Raw genomic sequence first — 14809 nt, 5'->3', positions numbered from 1 at the left:
CTGGTGCCGCCCCGCTGTTCCCATGCTGGTGCCGCCCCGGTGTTACCCCTATCCCGGTGCCGTCCTGGTGTCCCCACTGTCTCCATGCCGGTGCCGCTGCGGTGCATCCTTGTCCCATCCCAGTGTCCATGCTGTCCCCCTGTCCCCATCCCGGTGTCCCTCTGTCCTGATGCCGGTGCGGCCCCGCTGTCCCTCTGTCCCCCATCCTGGTGTCCCGCTGTCTCCCTGTCCCGATCCCGGTGTCTCCGCTGTCCCTCTGTCCCCATCCCTGTGTCCCGCTGTCGCTGTGTCCCCATCCTGCTGTCCCGATGTCGGTGCGGTCCCACTGTCCCTCTGTCCCGGTGTCTCTCTATGCCCATCTCGGTGTCCCCCTGTCCCCACCCCGCTGTCCCTGTGTCCCCACCCCGCTGTCGCTGTGTCCCGATGCCGGTGCGGCCCTGGCGGGGCGCTGCGGCCGCTGCTGTCCCCGCTGGGCCCCGCCCCGTCCCGCCCCTCCCAGCGGCCACTCGGGGTGCGCGGGCGGGCGGCCCCACGGGCGGCGGCGGCGGCGCCGGGCCGGGGCAGGGGCGGGCGGGAGGGAGGGGGTCTCGCCGGGGCCGGGGGCCGCACCGGGGCCGTGCCCGCCATGCCGCCGCCGCTGCCCGCCGCGCTGCTCGCCGTGGTGCTCGTGGCGCTGCTCGCCGGGCTGCTGGCGCGGTCAGGGCCTGCCGGGCGGCTCCGGGGACAGGGGGGCTCCGCGCTGTGACGGGGCTGGGCGGGGGGCACGGCGGGGACACCGCGGTGACAGCGGAATGGGGGGGTGACAGCGCGGCGGGTGGGGCTGTGCTGGGCTGGGAGGAGCTCGCAGGGTCGAGGGGAGGCCCGAGGGGCGCGCAGTGGGGGTGCGGGTGTTTTGGGGGCCCACGGGATATTTTGGGGGTGGTAAGGGGGGTTGGAGTGGTGTCGGGGGTGCGGGGGGCATGCGGGGCTAGGGGTGAGGTGTTGGGGGTCTGGGGGAGGGAGCAAAGGGGACACAGAGGACTTGGGGGGGGTGTCAGGAATTTGGGGGGCTCGCAGGACTGGAAGACGGGTGTGGAGGGGAGCCTGCAGGGGATTGGGGGTTGTAGAGCTTGGTGTCAGAGGCTTGGGGGCATGGAGAAGTTCAGAGGAGCTCACAGGGGTGAGCATGGGGGCCAGGGGGGTGTGGAGGTGTCTTGGGAGGGGGCAGTCAGGGATTGTTGGGGGTGGTCCTGCAGGGTCTATTCCCCACCGTGAGTCCTTTGGAGCTCCTATCCAGCTGTGGGTGCTGGAGCTGATGCTCAAAGGATGAAGAGCATCCCTAGGCCCCAACCCCAGTGGGGAGGCTGACCCTGGCCTTCACCCTGTCCCCACAGATGGCTGGCATGTCGCCTGGCTGTCACCTGGTGCCGGCAGAAGCTTCATGCAGAGCTGAAGATCGGCTCCTTTGGCTTCTTCTGGGCCCAGAACATCAGCCTCAAGTTCCAACGGGAGCAGCAGACTGTGGTGGGTACCTGGGCACGGGGTGGTCGCTGCCAGACAAGGCAGGGAGGGTGGTTGCTGTCACTTCAAGGCTGGCAGCAAATCTATGGAGCCACTCTCCTGTTGAGCACCCCCATGGCTGGTGCCAGTCCCTTCCTCCTACAGCCAGACTTGGGGTTTTGGGTGCTCCTTGCATGATCCCAGGCAGTGGGAGTGGAGTAAGAGTGTTGAGACGAGCATCACAAGGCAGAGCCAAATTTGTTTCTTCTCTGACCTAGCTGTGTGTCCTTACAGGAGATCGACAACATCTGGATCTCCAGCAAACTGAGCCGGGAGCTGCCGTACGTGCCCCCACCCCAGCTCCCTGCCTGCTCCCTTTGGGGGTCTGCCTCACCCCTCGCCCTGCTTGCCATCCTGCTGCCTTTACACCTTTCTGCCATCCTTATTGCCCTGTGGTCAGCTCTGTGAGCTTGGAGGTGACAGTGTCTTGTGGGTACCCTTGTGCTGGTCCTGCATGTCCCCGGGGTAGGGGGAATCCCTGGTGCCAGGGCGAGGTGAGCCAAGTGTGAGCTCTTGTCAGAGCTGCCTGTGCTGTTGCTCCCCAGGCGCTACTTTGAGCTGTGTTTTGGCGAGGTGCGAATCCGCACGGATCTCCAGAAGGGCCCTGGGCTCCAGCCGTCCGTCCCAGAGGCTCCCAGAGAAGCTGATGGAAATGAAAGCAAGACAGACCTGACCCTTAAACCCTCCCTGCTGAGGCTCCTTAGCCAGGTGAGGCACTGGCTCGGTGAGAGGCTGCTGTGGGCTGCGCTGCTGTCGGATATCCCTCACAGCAGCACCTTCCCCCCAGCTGTTTTCCATCCACATGGATTCCATCAACATCATGGTTCTGCACGTGGCCACCTCAGAGTCTCTCTGGCACATCCAGGCCAGCCAGACACGTCTCCTCCTGAATGGCAATGGGAAGAGGTAATGCTGTGCTCGTACCCCTGTCTGCTTCCAGGGCAGGGAAGCTCCTCTGAGCCCAGCCTTGTACGTGTCCTCTCTCTGTCCCACTCAGCAGCATCCCATGTCACCTGTGGTGTGACGCATTAACTTCCTCTGAGGCTGGCCTGGTTCCTTTTCCTGTCACAGGAAGCTTGAGTTGTGTGTTCTCTAAATAATGTGGCATGCATGGAGTTAGGGCATGCTCTGCTTTTGGGAGCACTTGGAGCAGGGACCTGGGGGTCCCTCTGTCCCACAGGAAAGAGGGCAGGAACTTGTTTTGGCAGCAGCAGGACCCACATCCTCCTTCTGTTCTCTGCTCTCCCCAGCTTGACGTGCGAGGTGAGCCTGACAAAGGTGAACAGCAAAGTCCTCAGGAGCAGCCAGCTGGTGAGTGCTGGAGGAGCGAGAAATTCCACGCTTGGAACCTGGGCTCTGCCTCTCTGGGACACGCTGAGGACCTGTCCCAGGTGTCCCTGAGGCTGGGTGGTGCTGCCAGGTGCTGGGCTCTCTGCTGTGCCCAGCTCTCCACCTGCAGCAGGCACTGGGAGGGCACTGTGTGATTCCCTGTGCGCTCCCTGCTGTGTCCCCTGTGCACAGGATGACACGTGCCTGGCAGAGCTGGCCCTGGCACTCTCCCTGTCCCTGGAGATCAGCAGCAAGCGGCGGCTGGTGGGCATCCGGCTCTGCGTCCGCACGCTGCAGGCAGAGCTGCACGAGGGGCTCTTCTGCAGCCCCCTCCTGCACCACGTCACTGCTGGGGCCCAGCACAGCAGCGTGGGGGAAGAGCCCAGCACAGGTCAGGACAAGGACAGGAACAAGCTTAGGGCGGGGCAGGGGCTGGTGGCCCCTGGGGTTGCACTGGAGCCAGAGGGGTTTGGCTGTGGGATCACTCTCTCCTCCTTCTGAGTGTGGGGGTTTGGGCAAGTCCTTCCCCAGAGTCTCTCTGTCCTTCTCCAGGCCCAGGGGAGCCCTCGAAATCCCTGTCTGTGCTGAGCAGGGACACACTGAAGCTCATCCCCAGGAGGGTGGAGATGAAGCTGGAGAACACCAGCATGGTGCTTTCCATGAACAGCCAGAAGAGGTGAGGGGCAGGCTGTCTGAATCCAAAGTAATGCTGGGGACATGAACCTGGGGACAACTGTGCCGTTCCCTTCTTGTCCCTTGGCTCTGCTAGACTGCAGAGAGCAAGTTCTAGAGCCCACTCCAGTGGGAAGAACTGAGCTGGGCTCTTGGGGAGGGAGGAAGGCACGTGAGCTGGTTCTCCAGTAAGACAGCTGACGGGATCCTCAGGCGATGGGATGAGAGCACTGGGCTGTGCTGCAGCTGGGCTGCTGTGTTTGTCCATGCCAGCATGCTGGTCAGCTGCTGATGAGAGACAGGGAGATGGAGGACATGACAGTGCAGTTCCCTCCTGGCAGTGACTCCCTGTGTCTTCCAGGCACCTCACCTGGAGCCTGAAGCTGCTGCAGTTTCTATATCAGCGTGAAGAGGAGCAAATCCCATTGCGCAACTTCACGCCCACCTCAGACCTGGACCAAATGAGTGTAGACCTCCAGCTGGAGGGCAAGTAGCCAGGAGGGCACTGATGGGACAGGGCTGCCATCACTGCCCTCTTCCACCCCTCATTTGTGCTCCTCTGTCCCCCCCAGATGGCCTTCTCTTGTCCCAGAGCCGCCAGCGCATCGTGTGCCTCAACTCCCTGAAGACGAGTGTGCAGGTGAGCGAGCACTGGGCACACTCTGTTCCCTGGGGGTGGCTGGTTTGGCTCCTGGCATGAGTTTTTTGCCACCTGGCCCTTTCCCTGCTCTAGGTCACAGCCATTGACCTCTCGGCTGCTGTGCTGCTCAACACCTGCATCATCCACTACCGTCACCAAGAGTTTTCGCACTGGCTGGGGCTGTTGGCACAGGAATACAGGTGCCAGGCAGTGCCTGTCCCCAGCCAAGGGCACAAGGGAAGGTAAACTTGGCCTCAGTGCAGCTGCTGGTATCACAGCTTGTTTCCTCTTGCTGGCCACACTCTGGCATGGTGCCTGGGCACTCAGCACTTTATCTGTGCACCACCTGTGGGATGGGGAGGCTGGTCAGGAGGTGATCAGGGAGCCTCTGCAGAGAGGACATCCCTCTGGGCCTGCTCCCTGCCAGGCTCTGTGGCACACAGCTCCCAGTAACAGCCCATCCCCGCTTGTCCTGTGCAGGAGCTATCCCCAAATCCTAGCCCCCATCATCCTGTGTGCCTCGCTGTCCAACGTCAATGTGTCCGTGCAGCTGGGGGACACGCCACCCTTCGCCTTGGGCTTCAACTCCATCTCTGCAGGTACAGGCTGGATCAGGGACGTGCTGGGCTCTTCTTGGGGTCTGCCAGAGAGGCAGCAGGGTGGGAATGGAGAGGGTGGTGCTGCCCATGTGTCTGTGTGTGTGTGGCCAGGGGCTGTGGATCCCTGCCTGGTTGTGTCTGGGGTGCCCATGGTTGGGTGAGCCTTGCCTGCAGTTCCCCCCTCCTCTGTGCCCACAGACTACCAGCACCTGCGGCCACAGAGCGTGCACCAGCGAGCGGTGCTGGCCGTGGACCACCTGTGCTGGCGAGTAGGCAACGACTCCCACATCCAGCGTGCCCCACATCCCCCCAACATGCATGTGTGGGGAGAGGCCCTCATCCTCGACTCCTTCAACCTCCAGGTGAGGAGCAAGCTGAGGGACCAAGGAGTGGCTTTCAGTCTCAGACTCCATGTGGGCGGCTCAGGGATGTCCTGCAGCCTGAGAGTGATCGTCCTGTTTGTCCTGCAGGGCAGCTACAACCAGCCCCTGGGCATGTCCAGTGCCCAGTCGGATACACTCTTCCTGGATTGCACCATCCGGGGGCTGCAAGTGGAGTCGTCTGACACCTGCACTGAGTGCCTGGCCAGGGTCCTGCCCCTGTTCTGCCCAAAGCCTGCTGGGGCTGAACTTGCCAAGCAGCCGCCCTCTGCCTCCAGTGAACCCTGGGGGCTGCTCTGGAAGGTGGATCTGAAGGTGGAGGATGTGAACCTGTTCACACTCTCAGCCGTAGTGGGTAAGTAGCATCCAAGCTGATCCCAGATGGCTGTCCTGGAATAACCCTGCAGTCAGAGGAACCTGGCATGTTGTGCTGTGCCTCCAGCACTGACGTGCTGTCTCTCCAGGTGCCCTGGAGCTGCGGCTGGACACGCTGACTGTCCTGGGAAGTGCTGAGAGCTGCACACTCAGCGTCCAGGGCATGGTGCTGGCCTTGGTGAAGAGCATCACTGAGAAGATGCAGCCGTGCTGCAAAGCTCCTGCCATCCCCAACCCGGTGGCCAATGTCTCCGTGCTCTCTGTCACCTACCACAGCAGCATCCGCTCCCTGGAGGTTGGTTTGGCTGTTGGGCCACTGTTTTGTCTTGTTCTGGGGTAGATGGGGCAGGGGGAGGATTGGCTGGCATGAAAGGTGCTGGGGGGAGGACAGGGTTGTTCTGTGCTGGCCCTGGCAGTGATGTGGTCCCTGCTCACTCTCTCTGGTGCAGGTGCAGTGCGGCGAGGGGCTGGCAGTGCTGTGGAGCCCACCTGACCACATGCACCTGTACCATCACACCCTGGCCACCCTGCAGTGCCGTGAAGCCTTGCGGAGCGCCCTCGGCCACAGGACGCTTCCCTCCCTGCCCCCAGAGAGCCCTGTGTCCCACCCCGCCACCCCTACTGAGTCACCAGCACCCCTCCAGCCAAAAGGGCCCCCTCCCAAAAGACTCCTGTCGCTGTCCCTGGAGCTGAGCTCTGCCAAGCTCACAGCCTTTGTCTCTGAGGCCAACTACATCAGCCTGGCTGCGGAACGGACCTCGGTCAGCTGGCACGGCGGTGCCCTGCACGGCTACTGCCCCGAGCTGGCCGCTGGCTTTGATGGACACAGCATCTTCAGCTTCAAGGAGGTGGAGGTGAAGCTGCTGCCGGAGCTGGAAGAGGTCGTCCGGCACCGCGACGCCTTCCCCGCCCTGCGCACCCTCCGCAACCGCGGCTGGGCCTTCTCCTTCGCCAGCGTGACCATCGAGTTCCCTTACCAGTACGACTTCTCCCGCACACTGGACGCTGCCGTGGGCGTGCAGAAATGGCTGAAGGGCCTGCACCGGCCCGGGCGCCCCTCCAGCACGGCCCTGCCCCCTGACCTCTTGCTCAAAGTCACCCACTTCTCCTGGGTCTTCCTGGATGATGTCTTTGAGGTCAAGTTGCGAGACAACTACGAGCTGATGAAGGACGAGAGCAAGGAGAGTGCCAAGCGCCTGCAGCTGCTGGACGCCAAGGTGGCTGCGCTGCGCAAGCAGCACGGGGAGCTGCTGCCTGCCCGCAAGATCGAGGAGCTCTACGCCTCGCTGGAGAAGAAGAACATCGAGATCTACATCCAGCGCTCGCGGCGCCTCTACGCCAACACGCCCATGAGGAGAGCCCTCCTCACCTGGACCCTGGCCCACCTGGAGCTGGTGGCCATGGCCGACGAGTCCTTCCATGGCACGGAGCGTGTGTTGGAGCAGATGAGGGACATGGATGACGTCAGCCCGTTCCCCACAGAGGGTCTGGAGATGGTCACCCAGTGGTGCCGCATGATGAAGGGCACAGTTGGCAGCTTCTTTGGTGAGTTGCTTTGTGGGAGGGTGCCCTTGGAGGACAGCACGATGGCTGTGTGGCCTGGGCTGGCACCACGTGGTGTGTAACAAGGGAGGGTAGATGATTTTTGTAGGTTCCAAGGGAGTGGGAAGGAAGCAGAGATGTGTCAGGATGATGGCTCGTACTGTGTCCCAGAGTGGGGGGCTGCCTGTCTCTTTGCTGCCCCATCCCTCAGCCCTTCCTCCCCCTGCAGTGCGGATCCGTGACTACCCCCGGTACCTGTTTGAGATCCGGAACTGGCAGCTCTCGGGCCGGCTGCTTGGGGCCGAGCAGTGTGGCCAGGCCTGCTCCCGGCGCCGCCAGCTCCTGAAGCTGGGGCTGCCCTGGGGCGATGCCACGGTGGAGAGGAACATGCCACCCTTGAAGTTCTACCATGACTTTCACTGTAAGACCTGGAGGAGTGGGGGGGTCTGTGGTGGGGTAGGGACAGGGCAAATGGCTGAGCCAACCTCTGTGTCCCCAGCTGTGATCTCCCAGTACACCATCGTGTGGGGGCCCTGCTGGGACCCGGCCTGGACCCTGATCGGCCAGTGTGTGGATCTCCTCACCAAGCCCTCAGAGGACCCCAGTGCTCCATTGCCCTGGTGGGACAAGAGCCGCCTTCTCTTCCATGGAAACTGGCACATGGACATTGAACAGGCCAACCTGCACCAGCTGGCCACTGAGGTGGGTGCTGCTGGACTGGGGAACAACATGGTGTGGGGTCAGCTCACACCTGCCTCTCCTCACACCTGCCCTTGCAGGACCCCTACAACACTACAGAGAACATGCACTGGGAGTGGAGCCAACTTTCCTTCCACTGGAAGCCCGGGCAGTTTGTCTTCAAGGGCAATCTGGATATCAACGTCCGGACAGCCTCCAAGTGAGTGTGGAGCCATGAGCATGGGAGGCCCTCACCAGTGCTGGGGGGTGACTGGGGTCTCTTTTTGCATTCAGATATGATGACTGCTGCTTCCTGCACCTGCCTGACCTGTGCATGACGCTGGACCTGCAGTGGCTGTGCCATGGGAATCCCCATGACCACCACGGCGTGGTGCTGCGCTCCCCCGAGTTCCTGCCCGAGGTGCCAGTGGGGCAGCAGTATGACTCCTACCGTGCCTTCCGCTCCGAGAACCTCAACCTCTCCATCCGGATGGACCTGACACAACCCAGTAAAGGTGGCTGACAGTGGAGTCCTGGGAATCCCTTGGGGGAATAGGGCAGGGCATGCTGGTTGTGGGTTGGGTCCTGGCCCCATGGTGCTGACTGATGGTGGGTATATTCTCAGAGTACTCCCAGCCCCGGATCCTGCTCTACAGCAGCACCCTCCGCTGGATGCAGAATTTTTGGGCCACATGGACCAGCGTGACACGGCCCATCTGCCGTGGGAAGCTCTTCAACAACATGAAACCCAGCAAGAAGAAGCTGGGACAACACTACAAGCAGTTGTCCTATACTGCACTCTTCCCCCGGCTGCAGGTAATTCCCAGGGCTGGGAATCCGGTGTTTCCTCCCTGCTCTGCCTCTGCTGGACTCTCAGCTCCTGCTCTCTGCTCCCTCTCAGGTGCATTACTGGGCCTCCTTTGCCCAGCAGCGGGGGATCCAGGTGGAATGCTGCCAGGGACACATCTTCACTCGGGGCACACAGCGGCTCATCCCACAAGGTGAGTGGGAGTCCTGCCAGCAGCATTGCAGGCACAGCAGGGCCCTGGCTGACCCTTGTCCCTGTCCCCCAGCTGGCACAGTGATGAGACGTCTCATTTCGGAGTGGAGCATCACGCAGATGGTGAGTGACCTGAGCCAGGTCACTGTGCACCTCATGGCCTCCACTTGTGATGAGAATGCTGACCACCAGCTCGACACCCTGGTGAAGAAAACCCACCTGCTGAGCCTGTCCTCCCTCACCTACCAGCGGCACAGCAACCGCACGGCTGAGGAGGTACCACTGCAAACAGGGCACAGCAGCTTGTGCTGGCCTGGTGGCAACTCCAGGACAAGGGGATGTTGGTTGTTGTGTGTGATGGGGAAGGGATATGGCTGGGGAAGAGAGCGAACTTCAGGGCCTCCAATCTACCAAGCACCTGAATTTGTGCCCGTGCTGTGGTTGTTGGGATGGTCTGGGCTCTAATCCCCATGCTCTGCCTGAAGGGCTGGCAGGGCTCCTAGTCCCAGTGCATGAGGCCACTGGGCAAGGCCAGGGGTGGCTTTGCTGTGCTGAGGCACTGACCCTCTGTGCCCAGGAGCTGCCCCTGCGTGATGGGGACGACGGTTTCCACACGCATCAGCTGCACTTAGTGGACCTGCGGGCATCCTGGACCACCACGAACCGGGACATCGCCTTCGGCCTCTACGATGGCTACAAGAAAGCGGCTGTGCTCAAGCGGAACCTGTCCACCGAGGCCCTGAAGGGGCTGAAGATCGACACACAGCTGCAGGCCAAGAAGCTGAAGCGTGGCCCCCTCTCTGCTCACTCCATCCCCGCCAGAGTGACTGCTCCCATCACCAGCGGCCGGCCTGAGAGAGCTTCCTCAGGGGGTGAGCACAGCAGGGAGAGGAGCAAGGGGAAGCCTACAGCTCAAAGCTGTGCCTGTTTTCATTCTGTACATTTATGACATCCCTCTACAGCTTTGCACTGACCTTTCTCCTTCCCCAGGGGCCTACATGCTGCAGAAGCTCATTGAGGAGACGGACAAGTTTGTGGTTTTCACAGAAGAGGAGTCGGGGGCCAGCGAGCAGCTCTGCGGCATCGCCGCCTGCCAGACCGACGACATCTACAACCGCAACTGCCTCATCGAGCTGGTCAACTGCCAGGTACCTGCCTGTCCCCACAGCCTGGCTCTGACAGGGGCTGTGCCTGCCCCAGAAAGGTCCATCAGACCCCTGGGGTCTCTCCCCCCACAGATGGTTCTGCGTGGTGCAGAGACAGAGGGCTGTGTGATCGTGTCTGCTGCAAAGGCACAGCTGCTGCAATGCCAGCACCACCCTGCCTGGTACGGGGACACTCTGAAGCAGAAGACATCTTGGACGTGTTTGCTGGATGGCATGCAGTACTTTGCCACGACAGAGAGCAGCCCCTCTGAGGGGGAGCATGGCCAGCTCTGGCTGGAGGTGAGCCTGTGGTGGGTGACCTATGTGGGGGACAGACAGTGCTGTCAGTGCCCTGGCCAAGCCAAGGAAAGTGGGGACAGCCAGCAGTGCCTCCTTGCTTCCCCAGGTGAAAAATATTGAGGAGCATCGTCAGCGGAGCCTGGACTCAGTGCAGGAGCTGATGGAGAGCGGGCAGGCAGTGGGGGGCATGGTCAGCACCACCACAGGTACTGCCCACAGCCCTGGCTGCTGTGCCTACCCCAGTCCCACTCGGGTGTGACCCCAAGGCTGGTAGAGTTGAGAGTACCTGTCCTGTCCCTGTGTGGCTCCAGGAGGTGCCTGATGCTCCAAGCCCTGCACTATGCAGTCCCACTGTGCTGGGACATGGCACTCTGACTGTGGTCCTTCTGCCTGTCCCCAGACTGGAATCAGCCCTCGGAAGCCCAGCAGACCCAGCAGGTGCAGAGGATCATCTCTCGCTGCAGCTGCCGCATGTACTACATCAGCTACAGCCACGACATTGACCCCGAGCTGGCCACGCAGATAAAGCCCCCTGAGACCCCTGCCAACCAGGAGAAGGAGGATCTGCTGAAGAAGCAGGAGGGTGGGTGCAGCCAGGCAGTGCGCTGTGGGGTTAGAGCTCTGGGCTGACCCGTGGCTAACTCCAGGGGTGATCTCTTTTGGCCCTGCTGAGGTCAGAGGGCTGCCTACAGGAGGGGTCCCCAAGATATTTCTGGCCCTGCTGAGGCCCCACTTGCCCTTTGTGTCCCTGCAGGAGCTGTGGACACCTTCACCCTGATCCACCACGACCTGGAGATCTCCACTAACCCCGCACAGTATGCCATGATCCTCGACATAGTCAACAACCTGCTGCTGCACGTGGAGCCCAAACGCAAGGTACCCACGGGGCTCTAGGTGTCCGTGCCACTCACTGCACCCAGGCAGGCCTAACCTTGCCCTATTCCTGTGCCCAGGAGCACAGTGAGAAGAAGCAGAGGGTGCGTTTCCAGCTGGAAATCTCCAGCAACCCTGAGGAGCAGCGCAGCAGTATCCTACACCTGCAAGAGGCCGTGAGGCAGCATGTGGCCCAGATCCGGCAGCTGGAGAAGCAGATGTACTCCAACATGAAGGTGAGCCCACATCCCTGGCTCCCTGGGATCCCCACTCCAGGGCAGAGGGTGCTGAGGGTTGTCTGTCCTTCAGTCCTTGAAGGATGACAGCAAAAATGAGGTCCTGCTCGACTTGAACCACCGGCTGCAGCAGCAGCTGAGCCAGGAAAAAGCTGACCTGCAGCTGGAGAGTGAGGAGCTGAACATACTGATCAGGTAGGACAAGGGGGAATGGCTTTAAACTGAGACTAAGTTTGGACTGGATATGAGGGAGGAATTCTTCCCAGTGAAGCACTGGCACAGGTTGCCCAGAGAAGCTGTGGCTGCCCCATCCCTGGAGGTATTCAAGGATAGGCTGGATGGGGCTTGGAGCAACCTGTGACAGTGGGGGGTGTCCAACCCAAACCATTATGATTCTATGATCTCAGCCTTCCCCAGCATTGTGTCCCCCTTACTCTAAGCCTCCCACATCCCAGCTCTCTCCTCTGTGCTGCAGGTGCTTCAAGGACTTCCAGCTGCAGCGAGCCAACAAGATGGAGCTGCGAAAGCAGCCGGAGGACGTGAGTGTGGCACGCAGGACTGAGTTCTACTTTGCCCAGGCGCGCTGGCGCCTGACAGAGGAGGATGGACAGCTGGGCATTGCTGAGCTGGAGCTCCAGCGCTTCCTCTACAGCAAGGTGTGGAGTTGGACAGTGCCCACAGCCCCTGAGCTGGGGATGGGGACATTGGGAGCTGATGGCTTTGTCTGCACAGGTCAACAAGTCTGATGACACGGCCGAGCATCTGCTGGAACTGGGCTGGGTGACCATGAACAACCTGCTGCCCAACGCTGTGTACAAGGCAAGTGGCAGCTGGGGGAGCAGCTCTGCATCCTGGGGACCCACGTGGTGTGGGCAGAGTGGCTTGTCCTCACCCCAGCCACCCGTCCTCTTCCCTGCAGGTGGTGCTGCGTCCCCAGAGCTCCTGCCAGTCCGGCCGGCAGCTGGCCCTGAGGATTTTCAGCAAGGTCCGGCCTCCCGTGGGAGGCATCTCCATCAAGGAGCATTTTGAGGTGCCAGGGCCGGGCCGGGAGGTGCCAGGGTCTCTGTGGGGCACAGACAGTGTGTGCCTGGCTCTGACATGTCACTTTCCCACAGGTGAACGTGGTGCCTCTCACCATCCAGCTCACCCACCAGTTCTTCCACAGAATGATGGGTTTCTTCTTCCCTGGCCGTAATGTGGAGGAGGAGGAGGTGGGGGATGAGGAAGATAAGTCCAAGCTGGTGACAACAGGTGAGAGGCTCGTGATCACCCTCCTCTCTGGATGTCCTTGAGCAGCTCTGGCTGCATATCCAGGATTATACTCATGGACAGCTGCTGTCCAGCCATGAGTTGAGGAACAGGGATTTGTGGTCTCCCCTGTGGACAGGAAGATGGTGGGAGGGTTGGGGTCATGGCTAACCCCTGGCTGGACACCACCACCACCACCTTGCACCCTGTTTGCCCCAGGGATCCCCGTGGTGAAGCCACGGCAGCTGATCGGGGCCGATGACTCGCTGGGCTCGGGGAAGGGAGTTGCTCAGGGACTGAACCGGACATCAGGGGTCAGAAGATCGTTCCGAAAAGCACCTGAGGTACCTCCTGCTGCCGTGAGGGGGGAATCTGAGAGCCCTGCTGTGGTGCCAGTCTGTTTTCCCTTAACTGCAGGGCTGGGTAGCCATGTCCTCCCACACTTCCCTCCCACGCTTGTCTGCTTTCTCCTGCTCCCTCCCACCATGAGGATTTGCATCCTTTACAACCAGGCGCCTGCACGCTTGATGTGATCCCTGTATCTCATTTTTCCAACACCATGCCAGAGCAGCTCTCACCTCTCCCTGATGAGGCAATTCTGTGGCCTAGTGCCCAGCTGTCCATTCCCTGCTGGTTCCTGGCTGTGTCCCTTCTCCTTCCCTTCTGCTCACGGCTTCTGCTCTGTCCCCAGCATCCCGTGGATGACATCGACAAGATGAAGGAGCGTGCAGCCATGAACAACTCCTTCATCTACATCAAGATCCCACAGGTGCCACTCTGTGTCAGCTACAAGGTGTGGGACCAGTGGGACAGGGCGTGCTTGGGGTGGTCTGGGCCATTATCCCCACACTGCCTGACACCTCTGTCACACAGGGGGAGAAGAACAGCGTGGACTGGGGTGACCTGAACCTGGTGCTGCCATGCCTGGAGTACCACAACAACACATGGACATGGCTGGACTTTGCCATGGCGGTGAAGAGGGACAGCCGCAAAGCCCTGGTGGCACAGGTACATGGGGCCACATCCCTCTCCCCGCTCCGGAGGCTGCCAGAGGATGGAGATGGTGACCCTAGGGTGGGTGGCACGTTCCCCAGCACGGGAAGCAGCTGCACTGGCTCAGCAGCTCAGGCTCATACCCGGGGTATGGCCATGGGGTGTGGCTGAGCCCCCTGACTCCGGGGCAGGTGATCAAGGAGAAGCTGCGCCTGAAGCCGGCGGCAGGTGCGGAGGCCCGGGGGAAGCTGGAGAACAAATCCGATGGGACCATCCAGCAGCAGGAGGAGGACGAGAAGGCTCGGCTGCTCATCGGGCTGAGCGTGGGCGAGAAGAACCCCAGCAAGAAGTCGATCTTTGGCAGGCGCAAATGACGGCAGCACCCGGCAGGCCGGGAAGGGACTTGGGGTGCCCCGTGCTCCCCCCCAACTTGGGGGGGCACCCCGAAGGTGAAGGGGGGGCTGTGCTGCTCGGCGGTGCCCAAGGAGGGCTCAGCCACGTGCAGGCCCTCGGTAGCCCCGTTGTTGTGGGGCAGGGGTGGAGCAGCATGGGGATGTGGGGCACAGGGTGCTCCGGGGCTGCTTTGTGGGGTGCAGAACCCTCGTGCCAAGGGCCCCTGGGAGCTTCCCCCCCTCCCTGCTGTGCGGGTGCTGGGCCCAGCCCCTGGGCCTGGTGAAGCAGCAGGATCGCTCCAGGCTGGGAAAAAGGGAAACGGGAGAGAGTTTAAATAAAGAGTTTTTAATTTGGAACAGGCTTGGGTCAGTTCCTCACCCTGCAGTGGTGGGCTCAGCACCATGCCCCACCTCAGCCTGGCAGCCCCCATCCTTGGGGGCTTCACCCCTTGCCCTTCCCCAGCAGTTGCTCAGGGCACCCTATTTGGGGTCAGGGCACCCCATTTGGGGGTCAGCCTGTGCCTTTACCCCTCTGCAGTCCTTCTGTGAGCCCAGGGCCATGCCGGAGCTCAGCAGGGACTGCAGGCACCCCCTCAGGGCTGCAGCACTCAAAGAGAGAAGGAAAGGTTGAAGGGGGAGCCCCAGAGTCTGTAAGGAGGAGATGCCGGAGAGGGCTGGGATCAGTCCCGGGGGTCCTGGGGTGGGGCTGGGATCAATCCCGGGGGTCCTGGGGTGGGATCAGTCACGGGTGGGTGAGCAACCCCCAGGTGTGCAGTGGGGGTCCCAGATGGGGGGGATCGGTCACTGGTGGGTGTCACCGTGCGAGGGGCAGCCCCGCCGCTGAGCCCCGGGGCGGGGGGTGGTCGCG

At 61.8% G+C, this 14809-nt stretch overlaps 1 protein-coding gene across 1 annotated transcript; it reads left to right on the top strand.

The window, feature by feature from the left end:
- Positions 1–622: 622 nt before the first annotated feature.
- On the top strand, positions 623–14298 carry BLTP2 (bridge-like lipid transfer protein family member 2). The gene is made up of 39 exons (XM_066563414.1): positions 623–696; positions 1374–1503; positions 1774–1820; positions 2085–2247; positions 2327–2445; positions 2790–2850; positions 3061–3259; positions 3421–3544; positions 3902–4026; positions 4113–4180; positions 4274–4422; positions 4661–4779; positions 4978–5141; positions 5250–5514; positions 5624–5829; positions 5984–7079; positions 7306–7497; positions 7576–7778; positions 7856–7974; positions 8049–8269; positions 8380–8570; positions 8656–8755; positions 8828–9030; positions 9332–9626; positions 9745–9902; positions 9993–10199; positions 10306–10405; positions 10600–10782; positions 10954–11075; positions 11153–11308; positions 11382–11503; positions 11784–11964; positions 12041–12127; positions 12228–12338; positions 12424–12559; positions 12776–12900; positions 13248–13349; positions 13430–13564; positions 13741–14298. Exons 1-39 carry the CDS (start codon positions 626–628, stop codon positions 13921–13923), a joined length of 6738 nt encoding a protein of 2245 aa, XP_066419511.1. The 5' UTR covers positions 623–625; the 3' UTR covers positions 13924–14298.
- The last annotated feature ends 511 nt before the right edge of the window (positions 14299–14809 follow it).

The sequence above is a fragment of the Molothrus aeneus genome, chromosome 20, assembly GCF_037042795.1.
Source record: "Molothrus aeneus isolate 106 chromosome 20, BPBGC_Maene_1.0, whole genome shotgun sequence".
In the NCBI taxonomy this organism is placed as follows: Eukaryota; Metazoa; Chordata; class Aves; order Passeriformes; family Icteridae; genus Molothrus; species Molothrus aeneus.
This window is presented reverse-complemented; position numbering and strand designations above follow the sequence as displayed.

What these genes read in the sequence shown, in the direction of transcription:
- BLTP2 (XM_066563414.1), top strand. Translation starts at nt 626, where the DNA reads ATGCCGCCGCCGCTGCCCGCCGCGCTGCTCGCCGTGGTGCTCGTGGCG. An exon ending in CACACTCTCAGCCGTAGTGG is followed by an intron (nt 5,515 to 5,623) that starts GTAAGTAGCATC and finishes CTGTCTCTCCAG; the next exon opens with GTGCCCTGGAGCTGCGGCTG. An exon ending in CGTTCCGAAAAGCACCTGAG is followed by an intron (nt 12,901 to 13,247) that starts GTACCTCCTGCT and finishes CTCTGTCCCCAG; the next exon opens with CATCCCGTGGATGACATCGA.